This window comes from Ptiloglossa arizonensis, chromosome 4 (genome assembly GCF_051014685.1).
Source record: "Ptiloglossa arizonensis isolate GNS036 chromosome 4, iyPtiAriz1_principal, whole genome shotgun sequence".
NCBI classification, from domain to species: domain Eukaryota; kingdom Metazoa; phylum Arthropoda; class Insecta; order Hymenoptera; family Colletidae; genus Ptiloglossa; species Ptiloglossa arizonensis.
The window spans coordinates 28,420,985-28,444,157 of NC_135051.1; the positions used below are offsets into that span (position 1 = coordinate 28,420,985).

Consider the following 23,173-nt stretch of genomic DNA (forward strand, 5'->3'; position numbering starts at 1 on the left):
TCCTAGATGGCGACGCCGTAGACGGGAGAAAGGATCTCGCGAAAAGAAACGGACGAGAGAGGGAGTAATTACCGGTTTTCCGATTCGTGGATCGATCTTTACGAGGCGCATCGCGATCGAAAACGAGCGCTTTTACTCGCATTGTCTTTACTCGCGCGTACTCGTCCCCGCGCGGTGAACCGTTCCAAAGCTCGTCGAACGTAAGGGAACGTTTCCCAGTTGGGAGCCGGCCTGTGAACGACCAAACGAAACGTCTCTTTCGTTGCCGCCGGAATCGTTTGGATCGGTGTACCCGATTCCTTCCGGTCGCTGGGTGGGCGCGAAAACCAAGAAGGAGGTTTCGCGCGACGCCGGATCCGGTCGGATCCGGTCTAGGTCGAGCGAGCCACCCGGAGAAGCGAAAGATATCGGGGTGGGAATCTCTCCCCTACCGATCGGGGGTGTTCGTCGGGCTGGAGAAAGAGGGTGGGACGCATGCGCGCGCGGCTTGCCGGGAGGCCGGTCCGTTGGCAGGGATGCTCGTCGAGAGACGGAGAGAGACGGAGAGAGACGGAGAGAGACGGAGAGAGACAAAGAGAGAGAGAGGGATCGGCGAAGCGGCACGAGGCCGATAAAGACGCGGCGAGGGTGTCGGTCTGCGGGCAGAGAAGGAACGCGGCGACGAGCCTCCGAGAGGGTGCGAACGGGGAAGAATCGGAATCCCTCGACGGACAGAGGGACCGACCGAGGGTCTCCCAGCTCGCGTCTAGCCAGCTCGAGACTCGCCGCCTCCCACACGGCTTTCTCTCTCTCCTCTTTCAGTGTTCGTTCGAACGCGACTCGGTACGGTTCCGTCGCTCCGTTCTCGAAGGATTCTCCTCGCGATGGGAGCTCGCGATCGCGGTGGTATCGGCAACTCGCCCCGGTAGCCCGATTCCCCGATTCCCCGATTCCCCGATTCCCCGAACCGTACCGATGTCGCGGCCCTCGTCGGGGTGACGCGCGCGCTTCTTTCACGGTTCCTCGTTCCTACGTTACTACGTTACTACGTTACTACGTTACTACGTCACTACGCGCGAGTAGATCGCTCCCGGCGAACGGGGACTGGAAGATCGGCTGGACGCGAACGAGGGAAATAACCGAGAAAGCTACGGGGAGAACGTGGCTGGCTGCGTGTTCGCGTGTCTCCGCGTGAGAGAGCCGGAGAGAAAAAGAGAGTGTGCGCGCGCGCGCGCGAGTGCGTGCGTGCGTGCGTGCGTGATCAGCGTGCGTGCGTGCGTGCGCGCGCGCGCGAGAGGGTAGGAAACTCGGCGCGAGAGGGTGTGAAATTCGAAAGGGAGGCTGCGTGTGGAAACGAGGACACTCGAGGGACGAGGAGAACTCTCGAACGCGCGACGATGGGGAAACGATGGTGTAAACCTTGAACGGTTGGAAGACGCGGATAGACGTACGCGTTGAAATCGCGAGAATCCGTGTTTGCGTACTGGTGGTACTCGATCCGTTGACTCGTATGCGATTATCATCGTTGATCGTAATCGGCGACGGCGGCGGCGGCGGCGGCGGCGGCGGCGGCGGCGGCGGCGGAGACGGAGGCGGAGCCGGAGCCGGAGCGGGTGCCGGAGCCGGAGCCGGAGCCGGAGCCGGAGCCGGAGCCGGAGACGGAGACGGAGACGGAGGCGGAGGCGGAGGTGGTGGCGGCGGCGGCGGCGGCGTTGGAGGCGGAGGCGGAGGTGGTGGCGGTGGCGGCGGTGGCGGTGGCGGCGGCAACGGGAGAGAATAGAGAGCCCCGCGGAATCGGCGTACACGCGAAACCGTACGAAGGAACGAGGGAAAAATGTCGGGAAATTACACGGTCCGTTGCGAGCCCGGTCTGGTGATGCCGATATGGTACCCGGAGGAGAATCTCTATCTCTCGGACGTTATCTTTCGCGGCTCGGTCTACTTCTTGGTGTTGCTGTATCTGTTCATCGGCGTGTCGATAATCAGCGATCGTTTCATGGCGGCGATCGAGGTGATCACGTCCAAGGAGAAGGAGTTGGTGGTCCGGCGACAGGGCAAGGAACCGCAGATCGTCGTGGTGAGAGTCTGGAACGAGACGGTCGCGAATCTTACCTTGATGGCTTTGGGTAGCAGCGCGCCCGAGATCCTCCTCTCGATAATCGAGATTTGGGCGAAAAACTTCCAAGCGGGGGAATTGGGCCCGGGTACGATCGTCGGTTCCGCGGCGTACAATTTGTTCGTGATAATCGCGCTCTGCGTGTTCGTGATACCGAACGGCGAAACGAGAAAGATCAAACACCTCCGCGTGTTCTTCGTAACCGCGACCTGGAGCATCTTCGCGTACGTCTGGCTCTACGTGATCCTGGCGGTGTCCAGCCCGGGCGTGCTCGAAGTATGGGAGGGCGTGCTCACCTTCTCCTTCTTCCCGGCGACCGTGCTGACGGCCTACGTGGCCGATCGCCGGCTACTGATCTACAAATATCTGCACAAAGGTTACAGAATGAACAAGAGAGGAGTGATCGTGCAGGCCGAGGCCGGCGGCGACTCGGACGGCGGGGTGGAGCTCGAGATCAAGCCGCAACAGGACAGTTTCAACAGCATGATGGACGCGGACACGCCCGAGGCGAAGGAGTTCGAGCAGACCAGAAGGGATTACATCAACACCCTGCGAGAACTGAGGAAGAAACATCCGACCTTGCCGCTCGAGCAACTCGAGGTATTGGCTCACGAGGAAGTGCTCGGCAAAGGGCCGAAGAGCAGGGCTTTCTACAGGGTACAGGCCACCAGGAAAATGGTGGGCGCGGGGAATCTCAGCAAGAAGATCAGCGAGAGAGCCCAGAGCGATCTGAGCGAGGTCAAGGCCGAGCTTCAGAGACAGGAGGCCGAGAGCGTCGACATCGAGAACGTGAACTCTATGAGAATCTTCTTCGAACCCGGACATTACACCGTAATGGAGAACGTCGGCACCTTCCAAGTGGGAGTGACCAGAGCCGGCGGTGATCTCACCAAGCCTTGCTCCGTCGACTATTGCACCGAGGACGGTTCCGCCGAGGCTGGATCCGATTACATCAGCGCCAAGGGCACTCTGACCTTCGATCCGGGCGAGACCAAAAAGACCATCGAGCTCTCCGTTATCGACGACGAGCTCTTCGAGGAGGACGAGCACTTCTACGTCAGGTGAGGGACCGGTTTCTCTTTTCGACTCTCCGATTTTTCGGAAAACGAGAGGAGAGGATTCGAAATCTTTTCTCTCTTTCCCCTCGGTTTCCGACTACGGAAGCGTAGGTAAGTAGGTAGGTTCGTTCGGTCGAAGGAGCGCCGGAACGCGCGCGTTCCTCGACGATCCTCGAGTTCCCGTCGAAACGTTCGCCGACGCTTTTCTCGCAAATTTCCCCGCGCTCCCGGTCGCGTTCGATCGGTGGAACAACCGACGGGGTCGGACCTTGAAAAATCGTCCACCGTTTCGTGCACGGCCGCGAGGGACGCGAACGATAAAAAATACCGCTTCGTTGTTTCGTTGTTTCGTTGTTTCGTTGTTTCGTTGTTTCGTTGTTTCGTTGTTTCGAGAACGGGATCGGAGCCCGAAGGCAAAACGCGTTCCTCGCAACCGTTGGAATTGGGTCGAGGTCGAGGAACGATATCGAAACGAGCCGTTGCGCGCATCGTTTCGAGCATCGCCGTAACCGATTCGTCCGTCCCCTCGGAAAACAATGGTCCGATAACCATCGGCCGACGGCCGGATTCTCGAGGAAAACGTTAACGGTGTTTCGAGTTCGAGGTACTCCCGCTGGACGAGCTCGCCGCGACGATAAATTGATAATCGTCGTCGGGTCGAGCTCTTTCGATCGAGTCTTTCGATCGAGCACGGGCCTTCGATGGCGCGCGCAATCGCGTTACCGAATCGACTCGATCGCGAGCTCGACGCACCTCGAGACGTCTCGTATCGTCGATCGATCGGTTTCTCGTCTTCGACGATCCGATCCGATCCGATCCGATCCGATCCGATCCGATCCGATGTCTCTTCCCGCGCGCGAATCCACGGTCCGTGAGCGAGCGAGCGAACGTTTTCAAGGAGTGGAAGACGGCAACGGTACTCCGGGGTGCTCGAGACGAGCACCACCCGCTCGAATCAAGAGCGACGAAATTGCTCCTTTCTCGACCATCTCGGACTATCTCCGACCGCGCGCTACTTTAATTCTCGAATCTCTTTTGATCCCTCGACCGTGATCGGCGATACCCACCGGACCACCGCTTTCGAAACTCCGGGGAATCGCCTTTGAAAACTACGAAATTATACTCCATGGGCGTAAACACACGACGGTAGGCGGGCAGGCGGGCAGGCGGGCAGGCGGGCAGGCGGGCAGGCGGGCAGGGGGGTAGGCGCGCGTATCGGTGACCCATTTGCGCACAAATGCGGCAAAAACGTACGCCGCATTCAAAAATAACCAGTCCGATTTGAAAAAGAAGATCGAAAATTTACCGATTCTTCGGATTTTCGTTCGCGTCTGTTCGACTACCGTCGCGATTCGCTTTCACCGATACCGATGCCGAGGTCGGTTTTTCGTCTCGAGGAGGGAAAGAGTAAAACCGATGAAAATTCCTTTTCAGGTTGAGCAACGCCTCGCAGCCGGCTATGCTGGTGTCGCCCAGCTTGGCCACGGTGATGATCCTGGACGACGATCACAGCGGCGTGTTTGGGTTTCCCGAGAGGGACGTCGACCTGGTGGAAAGCGTGGGACAGCATCTTTTGCGAGTGGTGCGATACAGCGGCGCCAGGGGACGCGTCGTGGTCCCTTATCGCACGATCGAGGGGACGGCGAAACCTGGGAAACAGTACCTGCACACCGAGGGCACCCTGACGTTCGAGGACAATCAGACCGAGTGAGTCGATCGCGTTTCTTCGGGCGAAACTCTCGGCCCGTGTACGCGCCGAGGCGATCGGAACTCGGGAAAGGATTTCCAACGCAACGAAGACCGCGCGGTCGTCCAGGTTTTATCGGTGACCTTAATTGGTTTCTCGGCGACTAACGCCGGCCCGTAAAGAGCTTTAGATTAGGTAATTCGGGATCCCGATCGCCGATGCTCGGTTATCGAGTTGTCCGACTTTTCCCGCGTTTTCTTAGATTCTTGATTCGGAGCAACGACCGCCGGGGACGAAGCTCCCTCGAATTTTTCCTCGAAAACTCCACGCCGAAACCTCGATGCTCGTTCACCGAGCGGACCTTGTCCCTCGATCGTGGATCGCGAACGACCAAAGGAAAAATCGATCTCGACCTCCCGACCTCCCACGATGCGCCTCCGTTCGCAAAGAAAATCTTGCCGCGATATCGTACACCGGCCCCCGTACACGGCGAAGCCGTACGACTCGCGCGAGCATCGCTTCTTCCTATTACATAAAGCAGTCAAGATGCGAGAAAGCGGACCGTTTCCAACGGGACACCTTGGCGCGCGCAATCGGTCCGATTCGTTGCCCGGATCGAGGTTCTCTTCTCTCTCTCTCTCTCTCTCTCTCTCTCTCTCTCTCTCTCTCTCTCTCTCTCTCTCTCTCTCTCGGAATCGGAGCTCATCGTCGCTCGTCCCATCGAAGAAAACCTATTCCCGACGTCTTAGCGTCGACCCTAACGATCAACCGGGAGTTAGCGTCGCGAGATTCGACTTCCAACGACCACGAATACGTAGAAACGTTCCTTCGATTCGTTCCCGAGGTCGTTCGAAGCTCGAAATCGGAAGCGACGCGAAGCGTACGCGGTCTCGAGCGATTTAATCGTAACGGCGACAATGCGAAACCGAGCGAAGCGAAACGAAGCGAAACGAAGCGAGGGTGTGTGCGTGCGCGGAGGGAGGAGGCGCTTCGAACGAGCGAGGGAAAAAAAAAAAAGAAAATTAAAGCGCGAGCGCGTAAATGGGCCAATAGGACGGGAAGCCCCTGGAATGCATCGTGTTATGCCCCTGCGCACACTTGGTTCTCCATCGCCGCACCGCACCGCACCGCACCGCACCGCACCGCACCGCACCGCACCGCACCGCACCGCACCGCACCGCACCGCGTCGAGCCGAGTCGGGCAACCCCGTTTGCGCTCTCGTATCTTTGTCGGTTGTTCTTCCATTTCGATGCAAAAAGCGGGTCCTTGGGAAAAAGGTCGTACGTCGATTCGCGTCCATCTTCACCAACGATGAAATCGACATTGCGTCGCTTCTACGCGAAGGGTGAACGCTTTCGAAGCTTTCGAAGCACGGTCGGTCCGACGAAATTCGATTCGCAATTTTTTAACAGTCGCGTTGCAAGACCGCTGAAACTTCGATCGTTTCGGTCGGTGCTCGATATTTCGATCGAGTAGTTTCGCGCTTCGTCGATCCAAGATCGCGCGGAGGTAGCGGCTTCGAAGCGTCCCAACGAGTCCGGCGCGGTGGCGCTCGTTGAGAGATTTCCCGAATCGGAAAACTTTTCTGCGGAGAGCATCGTCGATGGCGCGGAAAGTTCGAAAGGGCTCCGGGTCGAAAGTTGAGCGTGGAATTTCATTCGACGGGAAGTTTTCCGGTAGCGAGCTCGCGGTCCGTTTTTCCTCGGTAGGTTTCGAGCGGACAAAGTCGAGCTCGATCGAACATCGGTAAACGCGGACGGCCGGATTCTCCGCGAAGACTCGAGGTTTGCCGCGTAAATTGCACCGCTGCTGCGCACCGTTCCCACGGTGACGATTTACATACGGGATTACGGTAAACGGAACTCGTATCACTTCGGGCGGCAGGAACGTTAAAAGTATTTGGATACGCGGGAGCGCGAATCGACGGGCGATCGATTCGGGTACCGGGCGACTCGATCGTCTCCGAAAGTGGCCGGATTACGAGCAAAGATCGATCGTTCTCTCTCCGCTTCGCCGACCGTTACGCCCCCATCCCCCCGGCACCCTGTCGTTCTTTGATCGTTCGGGCGAACATTTACGAGCAAGAGTTTCCTCGGGGTCGTAATTTTCGATATTCCGGAGGGTGCCCCGCCTACCGGTTTCGTTCCTCTTCCTCTCGCATCGCTTTCCGATCGATCGTCGAAACGACCGATCGCCGCGCGTCGCCTCGTCGACGCGCATCACCGACCGTATCCGATCGCGCCTCCGATTACTCTCTTTGGGACATCGAAACACCGTTCTTCCCCTCCAACGATCCGATTTCACCGGGAAAATCGATAGGACGCGTGGCGAGAAATCGTTCCGTCTTCGCATCTCCCGTCTCACCTCCCCGGAGACGACACGGACGACCACGGAGAGGGATTCTCTCCCGGATTTATCCCCCTCGACGACTCTTAACCGCCGAATCGATGTAAATATTTCGCGTACGTAAGATCGATAAGACGGAGAATCCGTAGCTCTTTCTCTCTTTCGACGTTCTCGGAAGTGCAGTACTCGAATCCGCTGCGACGCGGTAATCGCGGTAATCGCGGTAATCGCGGTAATCGCGGTAATCGCGGTAATCGCGGTAATCGCGGTAATCGCGGTTCGATTCTTCGGCGATCGTTGGCCAGCGAGGCGGAAGCAACCTTTCGAGGTTTCGCGCTCCGAAGGCCGTAATCTTCCGTTCCCGAGTATACGCGGCGATAATTAATTTTCCGTTTAAATAAACCTAACCCGGACCCACTCGACTATCCGATCGATCGGTTTACCAGGCTCGAACGACGCTAACGAACTCGCGTCACCGATGCGCTTCGAAACGTCCGCGGAGATAACCGCCCCTGAAAACTAATTGTCCTTGTATCCTCGACCGCGATCGATCGATACGCGTCGTATAATTAACGCGTTCGCGTTATCGCCGCGACGTACGCGTTACGCCCGTTTCCTCCTCCGAGATACCCCGGAGAGTTTCGCGCTCTCGAGAAACTCGGAAGTTACGGGGCTACCCGCTCTCGGAAGACTTTCGAATCCAACGGCGACGAAAGATCGAACTTGATCGAAATTAACGAGTTTCCAGGGAAGTTTCGATTCGCAATGGCGAACGCGTACTCGAGCAGTGCCGGCTGCTTTCGCTCGCCAGGGGCTTTCGAACGTTGAAATTTTAAAGGCCGTTCGTACGAAGATCGGCATTACGACGAGACGAGACGAGACGAGACGAGACGAGACGAGACCAGGCTAAGGCGAATTACGTCGGTAGGGAGCAATTTCCTCGCTGTCGCGCGAGACCGGAACGAGAATTCCGAGAGATCGTTTCTCCTTTTCCAGCCAACGGTAATCAATTCCCTCGCGAAAAAAAATGCTCGTCGAAACGGTCGTTTTATGGATCAGCGAACTGCACCGATTAAGCGAACGGATCCAATTAACGAGCTTTTGCGTCTCGTAATAGGGCCACGGATAAGCAGCCGAAGCGAGTCGCAGTCGCAGTCGCAGCCGCAGCCGCAGCCGCTGCGTCGGTTAGCACCCTTTAAAGCGTACGCTCTCACCCTACGGCGAACAAACGGTACCGAGGGGCTGTCACGGCATTAATAAAATACCACTTTCGCCTACGGGGATACAACGACGGATGTCGATATCGCGTCTCACCGAGAAAACCTTTCTCTCGTTTTTCTTTCCTTCTCTCCTTTTTTCATCGGAGCGGAGCGGCGCGATCGCGAAGAGCGTCGGCTTCCTTCGAATCGTTCGCGTTCGATCCGCGTAGTTGAACGAATCGTTCCGCTTCGATAGCTCGAAAGGGGGCATCGACCGACGGATCGGTGCTGGGTCAGCATCCGTCGACGGACGCGCGGCAAGCTCCAGGAACGGTGCCGGCCAGACTTTGCGGATCCCACCGAGGTGTCTCGTCGGACCTCGAACGTTCAGCGAAAAATCGGCCATCGGAGCTTCCTGGCTCCTCGACGCGCGTACGATTCGATTTTCAAAGTCGAGAGACGTCGAAACGAAGCGAGGATGATCCGCGATCCGCGATCCGCGATTCGCGATCCGCGATCCGCTCGAAGAAGCTCGAGAATCGCACTGCCGAACGAAGCCCCGGCAAACGGACGGAGCTCCGAACGTGTACGCGGAGAACAGCGGAGAACATCCGTCGAAACGTTCCGGTAACCGTAATCGTTTTCGATCGTACGGCGGTAACGAGCAGCCGGACGGGTAAGTGGGTTCCGCGCGAACGAGCTACGAAATTGCAAAGATTCGGTTTCTCCGAGAGGCCGTCGTTAAGGTTCGCAACGAGTCGGACGGTTGCTCGAAGCGATCGTTGCACCGAGGGGCGGGCAACCTCGTGGCCAGCGTCGATCCGTTCGCGTGGCTGCGCACCGACGAGCGCGCATCGATCGACGCGGGATACGTATAATACTTGCGGCCAGTTTATCGCCGCGAATTCTCCGTGCCCTCCGACTCGGTGGCTACGATCCTCGCGACGCGGCTTCGAGTACGAGGTCCAAGTTGTTTCCTCGAGGAGGGAACCGATCGAAAAGGTCACGCGAACCGCCACCCGCGCTCCTCTTTCCTTTTCCTCGGCTCGTTCGTACAACCTCCGTTCCCGCGAAAGCTTACTTTCCCGAACGCGCAACACCTTCCGTTGCGATCGTTGCGAGCAAACTGACGCGCCGGAGCGCGTTTACCGCGGGAAACTGCAGCGCGCCCGAGTAACGGTAAATCCGGTTTCGATCTATCGAACACCGAGTCGACCTCGACGTTGCACGCGATACGTTTCCCGCGACCCGCGAGCGACCACCAGGATTCACGATCTCGTCCGTTTCTCTCTTTCAGAAAGACGATCTCTCTGTCGATAATCGAGGAGGATTCGTACGAGAAGGACGCCCTGTTCTACGTCGAGTTGGGTGACCCGCAGCTCCAAGGAGGTGAGAAATCGAGCGAAACGGTGGATTCGTCGACCCGGTGTTCATCCGATCGCTTTCGGAGCAAGATCGCGAATCGCTTCGCCCATCGGGACGAGCGATCACCGAGTTATCGATCGCGAGAGAAAAACTGGAAAAACTCGGAGCGGTCGATTCGTTCCTTTCCCTTCACCGTCGAGGATCGCGTCGCGTTAGGATCGATTCCATTTGCGCGATTTCGCGCGTCCACGATTGGCAGGCAAATCGAACTCGTGACGGCAGAAACCGGTGGATGGCTCGGTAACAATTCCGATAGTTGGTTGGTTCGAATCGAGCTTGCATCCTCCGCGAAAGCGCGATCCGTTGAATCGCTCGACGATGCGCGCTCGCCGAGGAAATACCTCGATGGAATTAGCGGCGCGGCTCGAAGCGGAGCGGATCGTTTCGGTTTTCGGACGACACCTTCGTCGGTGGCTCGTTCTCGCTTCCGTTTCTGACTACGGGTACGCGTCGCGACCTTTCCCGAAGTCCGTGGAGAATCTCCGTCGGGCTTCCTGGCCGATCCGTAATCCGCAAAATTTAATTTGTTTTCACAAACGCGAGCGATCTCCGTTTCGTCGCGGTAATCGTGTTTACCGATAGCCGTCGACGGTTCGTCGACGCTCGTTCGTTTCGCGTTTAGCCATGTTTTCGAGTCCGACGGACTCGTTTCGACCGGTTTCGACTCGTCCCGATCGCGGAAAGTAATTTCGACGATCGTCCACCTCTGGCGAGACCAAACAGAGAGAGAGAGAGAGAGAGAGAGAGAGAGAGAGAGAGAGAGAGAGAGAGAGAGAGAGAGATACCGAGATTGCGCGATCTCGCGCGTCTCCTTCGTCTCGATTTGTACGCGTAGGTAGGACGGATAACGCGAGAGTTTCTCCGCGGTGGTCATCATTGGCCGCGACACGGTCGTTAGACTCGATTGACCCTCGCGTGGGACGACGCTCTCGCCGCGAGATTCTTACTTTCGGACGGAATTCGTCCGATTTCCGCGCAGCTTCGCGACCAAGTCGATCGTTCCTCCGAGGAGGAAATCGAGGGACTCGGACCGAGAGCCCGCTCGATCGATAGCTACAACGTTCGCGTTCCGCTACTCGCCGATTCCCTCGTTACGCCTACGCGGCAACGAATCCCCGAATCCAAAATAGATGGAAACTTTGCCGAGCTTGTCCCTACCACGGAGGAGACGAACGCACCGTCGCCGATCGAACGGATTCTCCTTCGTCTCGCGATAAATAATTGCTCAGGAGCTCCCCGCGATGTCCGATAAAAACCCGCTCGATGTCCCGTCGAGCGTCCTTCTCTCGGTTGCTCCGATTCCACCGTAGGTCCGCCTCCCGTCTCGGTCGAAAATAACCGAGATCCGGTACGCGGCCGTGTTCTTCGATCGCGTTCCTTCGTAACGACGAACGAACGAGTAACTTTTAACGGGCGAACTTCGACGAACGATGAACTGGAAAAAAAACGTCGTCGAGGTTCGCTTTTGGGTAGACACTTAGGCGTGTACGCGGTCGGACGGGGCATCTCCCCTTTCGAGGGACACCGGACGAAATTAATCGACTCCTCGATCTCGAGGAGAATCGCGTCGAGTGGTTCGCTCCCGGCCGGATTAGGAGACGAGGCTGCGGGAGTGCGCGCGTAGGTATTTATCGCGCGTATCCGGACGAAAGAATCGGGATCGGTTCGAACGCCCTCTGGCGGGGAGTTCGGGACTCGACCGGGCTGCACCTAAAATCGAACGACCTCGCCCTGGAACGCGCACACGATGCAGGACCGCGAACAGTTTCCTTCGCATCGAAGCCGATCGATACGCGTTCCGAGACTCGGATCCCTGTCTACGCGTACGCGCGCAATTCCCTTTTCTTTCTTTCTCTCTCTTTTTTCTTTTTTCTTTTTTCTTCTTTTCTTCCTCGGATTCGTTACCCCCGATCGAGTAGACTTTCGAGCGCGAGACCGGAGTCGCGGAGCGAACAAAGTCTGCGAAAAAGTTCGAAAGCGGCTCGCGCACCAACCACGCGTATCGCTGCATCGACGAAGAGAGTGGCGAGTGGCGAGTGGCGCGAACCGATACACGGTCGGACATCGGCGCACGGAGATTACGCGTTCCGCGAGGATCGCGCGCCTTACGCGCCTTCTCTTTTCAGCCGAAGCAGGTATCGCGGTTGCCGCGGAAATGAAACAACCGGAGGAGAGAACGGCCGACGAGAAGATGGCACTCCTGGGTAAACCAAAGTTGGGCGAGGTGGCCAAGGCGCAGATCAGGATCAAGGAGTCGAAAGAGTTCAAAAACACGGTGGACAAACTGGTTCAAAGGGCCAACGCGTCCATATTGCTCGGTAAGCGAGTCGAGACGTATTCCACGTTCGAGATACGCTGCGAGGTTGGATCGAACATTGTTCGTTTTTCGTTGGTATTTCGATCGTCCGTTGCGTCGACTCCCGTCGATACCGGTTCGAACGCGATCGAAATATCGAGACTCGCGCGTTCGCGTTACCTTCGACGACCCTCGCGTTCTTGGTACGATGTCCTCCTTCCGGTTCGCGGGCGTACGTTCGAACGATCGTCGAAGCGAGATCTCGTTCGTCGCGTTGATCGCCGAAACGGCCGCGATCGGTTCGCAGGCACCAGTTCGTGGAAGGAGCAGTTCACGGAGGCGTTGACCGTCAGCGGCGGCGGCGACGACGACGCCGAGGAAGGAGAAGGGGCCGGTGCACCGGCCGCCCCCTCCGCCCTGGACTATCTCATGCACTCCGTCACGATATTCTGGAAGGTGCTGTTCGCGTTCGTTCCACCGACAGGTGAGTCGCGGCATCGACGAATCGCTCCTACCGGGCCGACGCGAAACTTTTCGAAGGGAGTTCTCGCCGATCCGTAACCTTCGACGAAACGTAACGTTCCCGGTCCGTTACCGAATCATCTTCGACCGAGAGAACGCTCGGGGTTCCTCGACACCGCCGTTGAACGGTTCCTCGTCGCGAGATACGATTTCCTCGGCTTTCTTCGTTGCGAAACGCATCGTTCCGATGATTTCGAATTTTACGAGAACGGGAAAACTTTCGTTATTCGCGCGTTATTCTCTCGCTCGGCTCCGGATAAACCGGTGGATCGTAAACCCTGAGCGAGAGGATACATCGGCCTCCGAACGGAGAATAATCTTTCCACTCGTCGGCATCCCCGATCCATTCTCGCGAACTTTGCCGAAACGAACCAGCGTAAACGTCGAACGATCGAGGATTCCCCGTTTACCCGATGTCGGGAAATTCGCAAACCCGGCGAACGATGAGCAGCGATGATCCCTAGAGCGCGTCTACCGTATCTTCCTGTTACGAGCCAGTGTACGGCAATACCTCTCGACCGGTATTAAAGCCTAACCCGGCGAAATGAAATTTCCGCGGGTAATTTCCGCACGGGCCGCAATCCCGGCTCAGCTTACCGGATATCGATCGACCTTGCCGACCCGACGCCGCTCCTTTTTACACCGATCTTCTCCTCCGTCGCTCCGACAACTTTTCCCGGAGAGAAACGGAATTACGCTTTTAATCGAGAAAAATATCCGCGCGATTACGATACGCTGTTGCGCTCTCGGCCGGGTGCGGCCCTTCCCGTTCAATTTATTCGGGTAGCGCGCCACACCGCGTCGCATCGCGCCGTCGCATCGCGCCGCGCCGTCGCGTACTCGATCGATCTACTCCGTTCTTCGTTAACACCGCTCGTTTCGTCCTCGAAATTCCTAATCGGTTCTCATTCTTTCCCATTTCCGACGTCCCCGAGCGAAACACCGCGACAATGGACGGAACGTCCGAAAAGATACGTTCCGTGTCGTAGCGGCCGTAACCCAGACCTTAGATTTCGCGATCGCGCGAATCGACGAAACACCGCCGCCGTGCCGAATCTTTCTTCGCGAACGATCGGTACAACGAACTTTCAAAACCCAGAGACGAATACTTTGCGGGATACGTCGAGGAAGAATATCTCGAGCGCGTTTGATCGATCACCGATCGGAAGAACGTGTACGTGGAAAAGGAAGCGTTGCCTCGATACCCGATACGATTCCTTCGAACGCGCACTTTGTCACGGAAAACGAAAACGGAAGCGGAAACGGAAACGGAAACGGAAAAAGGAAAGGCGAGACGTCGACTAGAGAGAATGCGCTTTATTTTGCCGTGTACGATCGAACAACAGCGCGAAAGCCTGCCCGTCTGCCCGTCTGCCCGTCTGCCCGCCGAACCGGCGGCAAAACCCCTCGAAGGTACTGTATCGAGCCGTCGGAGCTTTACTCGGTTTATTTCCGTTCTATGGTCCGTGTCGCCACCGCCATCGTTACGGCCTACGAATCAACGTCGCGTCAAATGTCCCGGTGCACCACGCGGATCTACGTTTTTCCTACCGACGTCGCGACGTCGTAATTGAACAAGTACGAGAAGGAAAACTCGTACGAAAGAGCGTTACATCGACCGTTTCGATGTATTTCCCGGCAGGGGATCGGATCGGATCGGATCGGATCGGATCGGATCGGATCGGATCGGATCGGATCGGATCGGATCGGATCGGACCGAACCGAACCTCGACGCGCCTCGACTTTTCGTTCGGAACGCGGCTATTTACCGACTCGGCCGCCGAGCCGCGAAACGCGCGTTTGCAAACACTCGGCCCGTGTTTGCCGTTTCCTCGGCCGAGCCGCCACCACCGCGCACCCCGATCTCCGAAATAATTTTAACCGAGACGCGACGGAAAACCACCAACGGAACACGTGTTACTTTCCTCCTCCGTGTAATCGAGTTCTCCGGAAAATCTCCGAGAAAAGTAAACGGCGAAGGATAGAGCGACATCGAAATCGAGACAACGGACATTCTAACGGTGAAATTGTGCCAAGTGGACGAAATCGATCGAAACGGAACGATCAAAGTTCGGGAATCGAGAAATGCGCAGCGGCAACTTACCGGCCGATCGTCGAAACTCTCTCGGTTACCTACCCGTTGGTCGAATGTATCGTTGTTCGTTGGCCCGAGTAAAATCGCTGTACAAGTACCATCGGCAAGTGGTACGGAAGTAGTGCGAATCAACGCAACGCGCCGATCGGAAACTCGACTCTCATCGTTGATCCACCGTTCGTTGCTCGACCCTCGAAACGCGAAAGGACCGCTCCGTTCGATACGACGCGACCGCTCGCAAAGATCGTTTCTCGTTCCTTTTTCGGTTCCTCTCTCGAAAGAGACGAGCGATCGTTCCCACCGTCGAGCAGTTTCGGTGCTCCGGGGATTCGCACGTGGCCGAGTAAACTACGGTCGTTACGAACTTTGGAAATCGGACGGACGGAAAGTTCGTCCGTGGCTCGGTAAATTTCGAGGATCTCCGGAAGGATCGGACGTCGGATACAAATTCCGAAACAGTGGAAACGGTTAACCGACTCTGTTTACGAAGTTTGGAAACTCGGACCGGACGCGAACCGGGGTCAGGCTTTCGGACAGCGAAACAAAATTGGTCCGAGTTGCTGCGACCTAACCCGAGCCCTACCATCGGGTTCCGAATCGCGAAACACCGTCGGGGGTGGGTGTGACGTATTTCGCGGTACCGTTTTCGAAGAACCGTTTACTTTCCGGTGGAAAATGTTCACTTTGTTTACAGGGAGAGGATTCCTTCCTTTCCCGTCCTCGTTCCCACCGTTGCGAGGACGATTCCGCGTTCACCAGCGCACGTGGTAAACGTACGTTCCACTCTCGGTTCGTCAACACTCGGCTCGCTCGCCTCGACGAACGCGACAGCGGAGAGCCGATCGAACGCGAACAACCTTCGAGCGATCAATCGTTTCGGAGGAAAGTAGCGACCGCGAAATGAAAATTGTGGAAAGAACGCGACGCTTGCGAGCGTTCCGCGTACGTTGCATCGATCGACGAACCGTCGAGGCAGCGATTCCTACCGCGAGAGTAAATTCCTCGTTTCGGAACAACGTTTCGAGCGCGTCTGCGTTCAAGCGTCTCGGAACGCTATATCCGCGTAACCATCGGACTCGGTTCCTCTCGACGAGAAAGTATCGATAGATTTTTCCCGGCGTTTCGAAACGTCGAAACGTTACCGAAAGGCGACCGGGCGATCGCTTCAACTGGTGAAAAATCGGATCGCCTCGGATTTCAGATATCGCCGGCGGTTACCTGTGCTTCGTCGTCAGCATTTGCGGTATCGGCGTGGTGACTGCGGTAATCGGGGACATCGCATCCTACTTCGGATGCACTTTGGGAATCAAGGATTCCGTCACCGCGGTGGCCTTCGTCGCTCTTGGTACAAGCATTCCCGGTAAGTCGAGCACCGTAATCTCGCATGCGTGAAAACGCCCAAGGAACGCGTACCCGTTCTATCCCGGCAATTCACCCACCGAACACCTGGAACCTGCGAGCTATTTTTTACACGACGATAACTCCTTCTCTCTCAACGACGAACCACGAGAGCGACTACAATTAGCGTTAATTGCGCGCAACCCGAAAGCTTTCCCCGCTCTCGAGGACATCGCGACGGAGACCTACGTACAAATCTACTCATGTGTACAGCTACCGGCATTTTTCCCAACGATTCCTCGCTCTCGCGAGTAACAACGATCGAACCTTCCAACGAAATACGTACATACGTACGTCCGTCCGTGTATTCCGTAAACCTTTCGAGCGAACGGCCAAATCGCGGAGAACTCCAACGGTACTTTCGTAATTCGAAGATGCGAAACTTTATTCGGAATATCCTTCGACCCGTTGGTCGATTCGACATCAACGCAATACGTACGTACACGCGCGCATCTCTCGGTAACTTTTTACCCTCCGTTCTTTTATTTCGTTCGCAAGCAGCTATGGTAAAACTCGATCGACGAGCGAAAACCGATAGAAGCGATCGTTCCCCTCGTAAAAATTGTACATAGGTGTACTTTTAAGTTTACAAGCGATTCTTCTTCGCGTCGCGTCGCGTTGATGCTTTTTCGACCCGCCATTGCGAATCGAAATAGCGACGGTTCGCCAAACCTGCGAACCGCCCGTACCCCGAATTCCCGCGTTCGTCGCTTACTTTCTTGGCCAACGTATCGGGACGAACTCGTACAGTCCACGACCGTGTAATTTCAATTTCTACCAACGATACCAAGCTCCGTATTCGGTACATCGAATAAACGAAACGAAACGAAACGAAACGAAACGAAACAAAACGAAACGGAATTCGGTCGGGCATTCATCGAGCAAGCTGAATCGCGCGTATAATTTAACGAATATTTTAATTAAACATTATCGCGTTAATATTCTCCTCGGTTCGCTGCAACGAATTTTCGCCATTCATCCAACGATCGTTCAACGCGAAGAACCGTTACGAAAGAGAAGCTCGCCGAAAGTTGTAACCGCGCGGTCAACGAGCGTACTTTTTCTCCGAGCTCTTTCGAGGGAATCGAGTATCAGCTTATCGTGTACAGGGAGAGAAAAGCCGCGATAAGCGAGTCTCTTTCGGCGCTTTCGAGTGCCGAAGCTTTTCAGAACTTTTCTTCTCCGAAAAAAAAAACCGCCCTCGAGAATTTCTTTCAACGATATTACCAGCTATGCACCCGAGTACGTATCTCCGTCTCGACGCACGGAAGAATATCGCCGCGATGATACATTTTTCAAAGGGTACAAAAATACGGACATTCCGAATTTAACGGAATCCTGGCCCGGGCCTGCTCTTGCGAACGAACTCGTTCAAAATCGATCCTCTTCTCCGAAACAACGAGCATCCGACCAATTTTCAATTTTCAATTTTCAATTTTCAATTTTCAATTTTCAATTTTCAATTTTCAATTTTCAATTTTCAATTTTCAATTTTCAATTTTCAATTTTCAATTTTCAATTTTCAATTTTTTAAAAGCTCCTCGGTCTCGCTAACCCGAATTCTTTCCTTAATTTTCTTTATTTCGACCGCGAAACGGTAAGTTTGCATCAACGTATCTCTAATTCGTAATTGAAAGTCGGAAAATTCCGGAGCAATTTTGACGTCCAACGCTCGGACGATACCGCTGCACGTACTTATAGCGTATATGTATGCACGTGGGTAGGTACGCGTACGGAGCGTTCCAATACTCGTACGCGTACTAACCGGAAACGCATACTCGTCGACCCTCTGTACGCCACCGCGGCCACTCCGGGCGCTTAGTTTCGGTCTCGGTAGCGACAATTTCGAGAGGCTTACCTGCGAACAATCGGTTATCGTATCGGTATCGGTATCGGTATCGGTATCGGTATCGGTATCGGTATCGGTATCGGTATCGGTACCCGTATACATAATCTGGTTGTCGAGTAATACGCGCGCCGGTGGATCAGAATCCGTTGAGAATTTATTCCATTACGCTCGACCTTTGCGAGCTCGTACCAACGATCGTATCGCGATCGTCTCTCCGTATCTCTCGGCCGATGCGCGATAGATACATACGTATGTATGTACACGCGTACAAACCGAGCAACTTTTCCTTCTCTTTCGGCGATATCGGAAGCGCGACGTTCGATTCGAAGGTTCGATCGACGATCGAGAGAACAACTTTTAGAAATTTTACTCGCGCTTGAACGTTGCGTCGTAATTCGTTTGCCTACTTTCGAACGTTTCGACACCGTTCGATCCGTTTTCGGAACGATCGAAACGGTTATAAAAACTACCGAGAAATATCGCCGGTACGACCGTACCGTTTCGACTACTTTTATTTAGCTCTCGATTTATAAGCGTCCTCGATCGAGGACACCGTAACCGACCGAGCCCGGTGAATTCGAGCGTAGCGTCCGGATCGAGGTTATCCAATTTTACGTAGCTCGGATTGGAACACGGTCCGTCGAGTCTTTCGTTCGAAAGGAAACAGAACCCACGAGATTCGTTAACCGCGAAACGTAACGCGCGCGTTAATCGACGCATCGACTCGTCGAAAGAAAGTACACGCGCAAGAATCCATCGGGACGGCCGTCGCGAGTCGCAACGAATCCACCCAGTCTCCTACGTGTATGTACCGTATCTGTGTACCGGTACGAGTACAATCGTGGTCATTGTGCCGTAATTGCGGAGACAAAGGCCGAGCCGCTCGAGACCACTTTCGATCGATCTCGATTCTCTTCCGATACTCGGAACGGTTTTCGTTTCGTCGAGTACGCGGTGTTGAAAATCGATACAACCGTGGACGCACCTTTAAACGGTGAAATCGATCCGTGCGCATCGAACCGAATTCAATCCGAGGATATACGCAAATGCACGTATACGCACGGGTGCGCGGGCGCGCGGGTGCGCGGGCGCGCGGGTGCGCGGGCGCGCGGGTGCGCGCGGTCAGCCCGTGTTCGACCTTTCGCGTCATACATCGCACCTGTTCCCGTACGGCGATGTAATTTGCCGATAACGAGAGCTGCCGAAAACCACCGTCGACGCGTACCTCGGAAACGGTGGAGGAAACCTGAAGTAACCTTTCATCGAACTTTCGAGAAGATCCAAGATCTCACCGATCGCGGATCGGAAAGTTGTTCCCGCGAGGCACGATTCCTATTACGATCGAAGGGTTCCGCGGAACTCGAAAATACCATTGTTTCCCCCGGCTTCGTTTGTCCACAAGCGTCCGCTAAACTCGACCCGTTCTCCGTTTCTAGAACCTCCGGGTTGCGATCGGAGATTCCGCTTCTTCGAACGGTCGACGAGGCGCAAATTCGGCCGCGGTAAAGCTCCGAATCTAAACGCGTGATTTGATTGCAGACACGTTCGCGAGCAAGGTGGCCGCCTGCCAGGACAAGTACGCCGACGCGAGCGTGGGAAACGTGACCGGAAGTAACGCGGTAAACGTCTTTCTGGGAATCGGTATCGCATGGAGCATCGCAGCCATTTACCATGCCTGCCACGGCGATCGTTTCCAAGTGGAACCCGGCAAGTCAGTACCGATTCGCTTTTATTTTTCCATTTCCACACCGATATCTCGGATGTTTCGAAATACACTTTGCCATTTTAGATTTATTTACTTCGGTGACAGACGCGCTCGACTCCGGAACGTACCGCGTATCTTTCGACAGTCTGTATCGTTTCGACTCGATCCTAATTTTCTTGCCAAACGTTTATCGCATTCGGATAACTCCAGCCGAGTCGATTCGCGCGAAACTCGATACGAGAATCTCGTTGAACTCGAACGCACGGATCGTTCCTGAACGAATCTCGCGCTTGCCCCAACGACGTTACAGATTTTCCGTAAGCACCAACGGTCGGTTTCCGCGATCCTACGAACGTTGCTTTCGTTCCGTTTGCTTTTCATCGCTCTCGGTCCGGTTATTTTCTCGCCAGACGAAACCGCGTTTCGATCGCACGGATCCAAGAACTGAACGCGATCGGTGTGAAATTCACCGCTCGATTGTATAATACAAATGTCCTCGTTTCGACATTCGACCCGAATCCGTTACGCGATCGTGGTTGACTCGTCGTTGAAGATCCGTACGATCGAATCGACGGAGAAAAAACTTGTTGGAAAGAAAGGCTCTCCAGTGGTGTACGGTAATTTTGTTTTTATCGGTGCAATATCTTCGAGCAACGCGCATCGAAAATACGTCGTTGCTCTCTCGCAAAGATCGGAACGGCGCGGCTAAGAAATAGGTATTTACGCGGTGCAGACTGCGCGGTTCGATCGCCGCACGAATCGTTTACCCAGCGATAATAAGGCATTTTCTATGCAAAGGATCGCGAACGCGCGTTCAATTTTCTCCGTCACCTGGTACGCTTCTGGTACCGGGATTCCGCATCGCCTAAATTCCGTTACCCAGGACAGCGTATCGCGCATCTTTGCCGACGTAACGTTTCGCTACAGAGGTCCCGGTGCACGAAAAACGCGACGCATCGCGTCGTTATAATTGATTCTCGAACACAAGTTGTTCCACGTCGATCCGTCCTCGAGGTCACCTATCGTTTCAATCGCAACGAATACGCCAACGGCGAACGACGCAGAAAGATTCTTATCGCGTTAAGTAAACGTAGATGTCGTCGTGTAACGTTCCTCGATCGTTTTTTGCTAGCACGAATAGTGCCAAGTACTTACCGATCGATCGATTCGACTTGACCCCTGTTACGCGAAAACGTGTTTACGGAAACGACGGGGAATACAACTTGTACGTGTGTTTAACCGTAATTCGATCGAAGAAGAAGAAGCATCACCGTCACCGCCACCGCCACCGCCACCGCCCTCACCAGCGGAAGAAGAAGACGAAGAAGAAGAAGAATAAAAAGAAGAAAGTTAACGAACAACGAAAATAATTCTGTTTGCGACAGCTTGGCCTTCTCCGTGACGTTATTCTGCACGGAAGCCTGCTTGGTGATCTTGGTTCTATTACTGAGGCGGACAAAGGCCATCGGCGGCGAACTCGGCGGACCTTTCGTACCAAAGCTGTTAACGTCCCTCACCCTTTTTTCCCTGTGGGTGTTCTACCTCGTTATGTCGACCCTCGAGGCCTACGGCGTTATCGAGGGCTTCTAAGGAGCCCGAGCGACGCCAAACGTCGGCCTACCCGCTGCTGCGCGTCATCTTATCACTTACGTCTGCCAAGGCGTGTGCTCAACGAAACGTTCTCTCGGCAAGTATACGATAATATCGTTGTTCAAAGGTGCCCCGCCGGAAGCGATCCACCTAAATATCTTTCGCGTTACGTTTCGGGCTGATCTCTCGGCGCGTAAGGAGGAACAGAGTCGCGCGAGTTACTCCGATACCGTATAAATATTATAGTAACGGACACCCATCGCGTTGAGCAAGTATACATGTGGGTTAGTACGTACGCGTGTACGCTCGCGTAACGCACAGCCAACGATATCGCGGTATCGCGAATTCCCTAAAAGAATTGGGAGGAGTAGCTAGGAGGGTTCGAAAATAGGTGGCGATGGTGGAGAAACTCTTTTCATCTGACCGATTTATCGTTTCTCCTTTCAGGATAAAAGGGAAGTGGAATCAACGGTGTGATTTCGCTGGGCGAACGAACTCTCCGTACTGCGGCGAAAAACTGCTACCACGTAGTACCTTTTACTCTTCCCTCGACCGGGACGATTGACAACGAACGTGATCGCGCAACGTTAGTACGAATGCGTGCGTGTGCGTATGTTGTAGATACCTGAGAGAAAGAAAGAGATCGTAAGATCGTATGTCTGAGAACGAACGATGGAAAGGAGCGAATTAAGACGAAATCGGACGAGAAAGAGAACGAGGAAAAGAAAAGTGAGTTTGCCTTAAAATAATTTAACATATACAAGATACGAAAATGATAGACACGTAGATAAAAAAAAAAAAAATGCGATGTAGTCTCGAACCGTGCCTCGTTCGTTCGCGGTGGTTATCGAATACGATAAAAAAAAAAAAGAATATAATAATATATAACACGCGTACAAACATACACACGCATTAACGAACGGACACACACACACACACACACACACACACACGAATAGCGTATTTATTTAATCTCTCGAGAAACTCAGGTTTCCATGGTATTTTAATAGAAGATTGTATTGCATGTCCTCTTTCGCCAGAGAACGATGTCGCTAATTTTATATAAACGTATATTATCGTTGCGATAAAAACCCGAGAGAATCGTAGTGCGTTGCATCGGAAACAAGACGTAGATCGGACCGATGTGAATCGCAAAATCCGGGTCGCAACTTTAAGAAGAGTATATATCGAGTGAATAAGTTAACGATATGCACGCAAAAAGCGGGCCAATTTACAACGGAGGCGTGAATCGTTTCGAAGAAACTACTTTCCCAAAAGGAAAAACCGTCGAAAGTCCAAAAAGTTACTTTCGAAAGGTTCGAAAGGTTCGAAAGGTTGAGCAAAAATCAAGGGTATCGCGCGATCGCGATAACAAGGCTTCTCTTTCGCGATATTCGTCGATCGGATCGTTGCTACCTACGACGAAATACGTGTTGTTATCGTTAAAGACGAGTAGGTAGTCCCGGAAACATAATTGAGTACTTGGGCGATCGCGGTCGCGGCTCGCGGTCGCGGTCGCGGCTCGCAACCGATAGGGCGGCCTTCGTTCGAACGTCAAAGTTTTTGTTCGTGTTGACCGACTTTGATCGAGGGTCGTTCGACGTTACTCTCGACGCGTCGAATAAAGTTCAGAGGATCGAACGAATATTTAATACGCGCGACGCGTATATCGGGCACGTGGAAAAAACGCGATCGCGAACCCGCTACGTCGATCGAAAACATTTCGAGAGAAGACCCGCGTCGTCTCTCCCAAGGCGGCCAACGATAGAGCCCCTTAACCCCTTGCCTTGCGATTTCATTTGTGTACGAGTCGCGTCGACTTACCGTACCAAATATTGTTACTCGCGACGAGAGCGACACGGTCCCCGGACCAGCTACCTCGATCCATCCATCCTTGTCGGAATTTA

General features: G+C 54.6%; 1 protein-coding gene across 2 annotated transcripts; it reads left to right on the forward strand.

The window, feature by feature from the left end:
- Positions 1-1,741: 1,741 nt before the first annotated feature.
- Positions 1,742-21,844, forward strand: Calx (sodium/calcium exchanger 3). Of its 2 annotated transcripts, XR_012991780.1 has the most exons (9): positions 1,742-3,156; positions 4,588-4,860; positions 9,684-9,775; positions 11,938-12,129; positions 12,415-12,591; positions 15,926-16,084; positions 19,511-19,682; positions 21,062-21,363; positions 21,714-21,844. XR_012991780.1 is itself a non-coding variant. In XM_076309611.1 (8 exons), the coding sequence occupies exons 1-8, from the start codon at positions 1,814-1,816 to the stop codon at positions 21,264-21,266; spliced, it is 2,613 nt and encodes an 870-aa protein (XP_076165726.1). In that variant the 5' UTR covers positions 1,742-1,813; the 3' UTR covers positions 21,267-21,364. The 2 variants fall into 2 exon arrangements, 1 of the variants encoding a protein (XP_076165726.1); XM_076309611.1 differs by lacking the exon at positions 21,714-21,844 and having other exon boundaries at positions 21,062-21,364.
- Positions 21,845-23,173: the final 1,329 nt, after the last annotated feature.

Bases quoted from the DNA above. Each gene is read 5' to 3' on its own strand.
- Calx (XM_076309611.1), top strand. From the start codon at position 1,814: ATGTCGGGAAATTACACGGTCCGTTGCGAGCCCGGTCTGGTGATGCCG. The intron at 4,861-9,683 runs GTGAGTCGATCG...TCTCTCTTTCAG, and splicing joins TTCGAGGACAATCAGACCGA to AAAGACGATCTCTCTGTCGA. The intron at 12,130-12,414 runs GTAAGCGAGTCG...ATCGGTTCGCAG, and splicing joins CAACGCGTCCATATTGCTCG to GCACCAGTTCGTGGAAGGAG.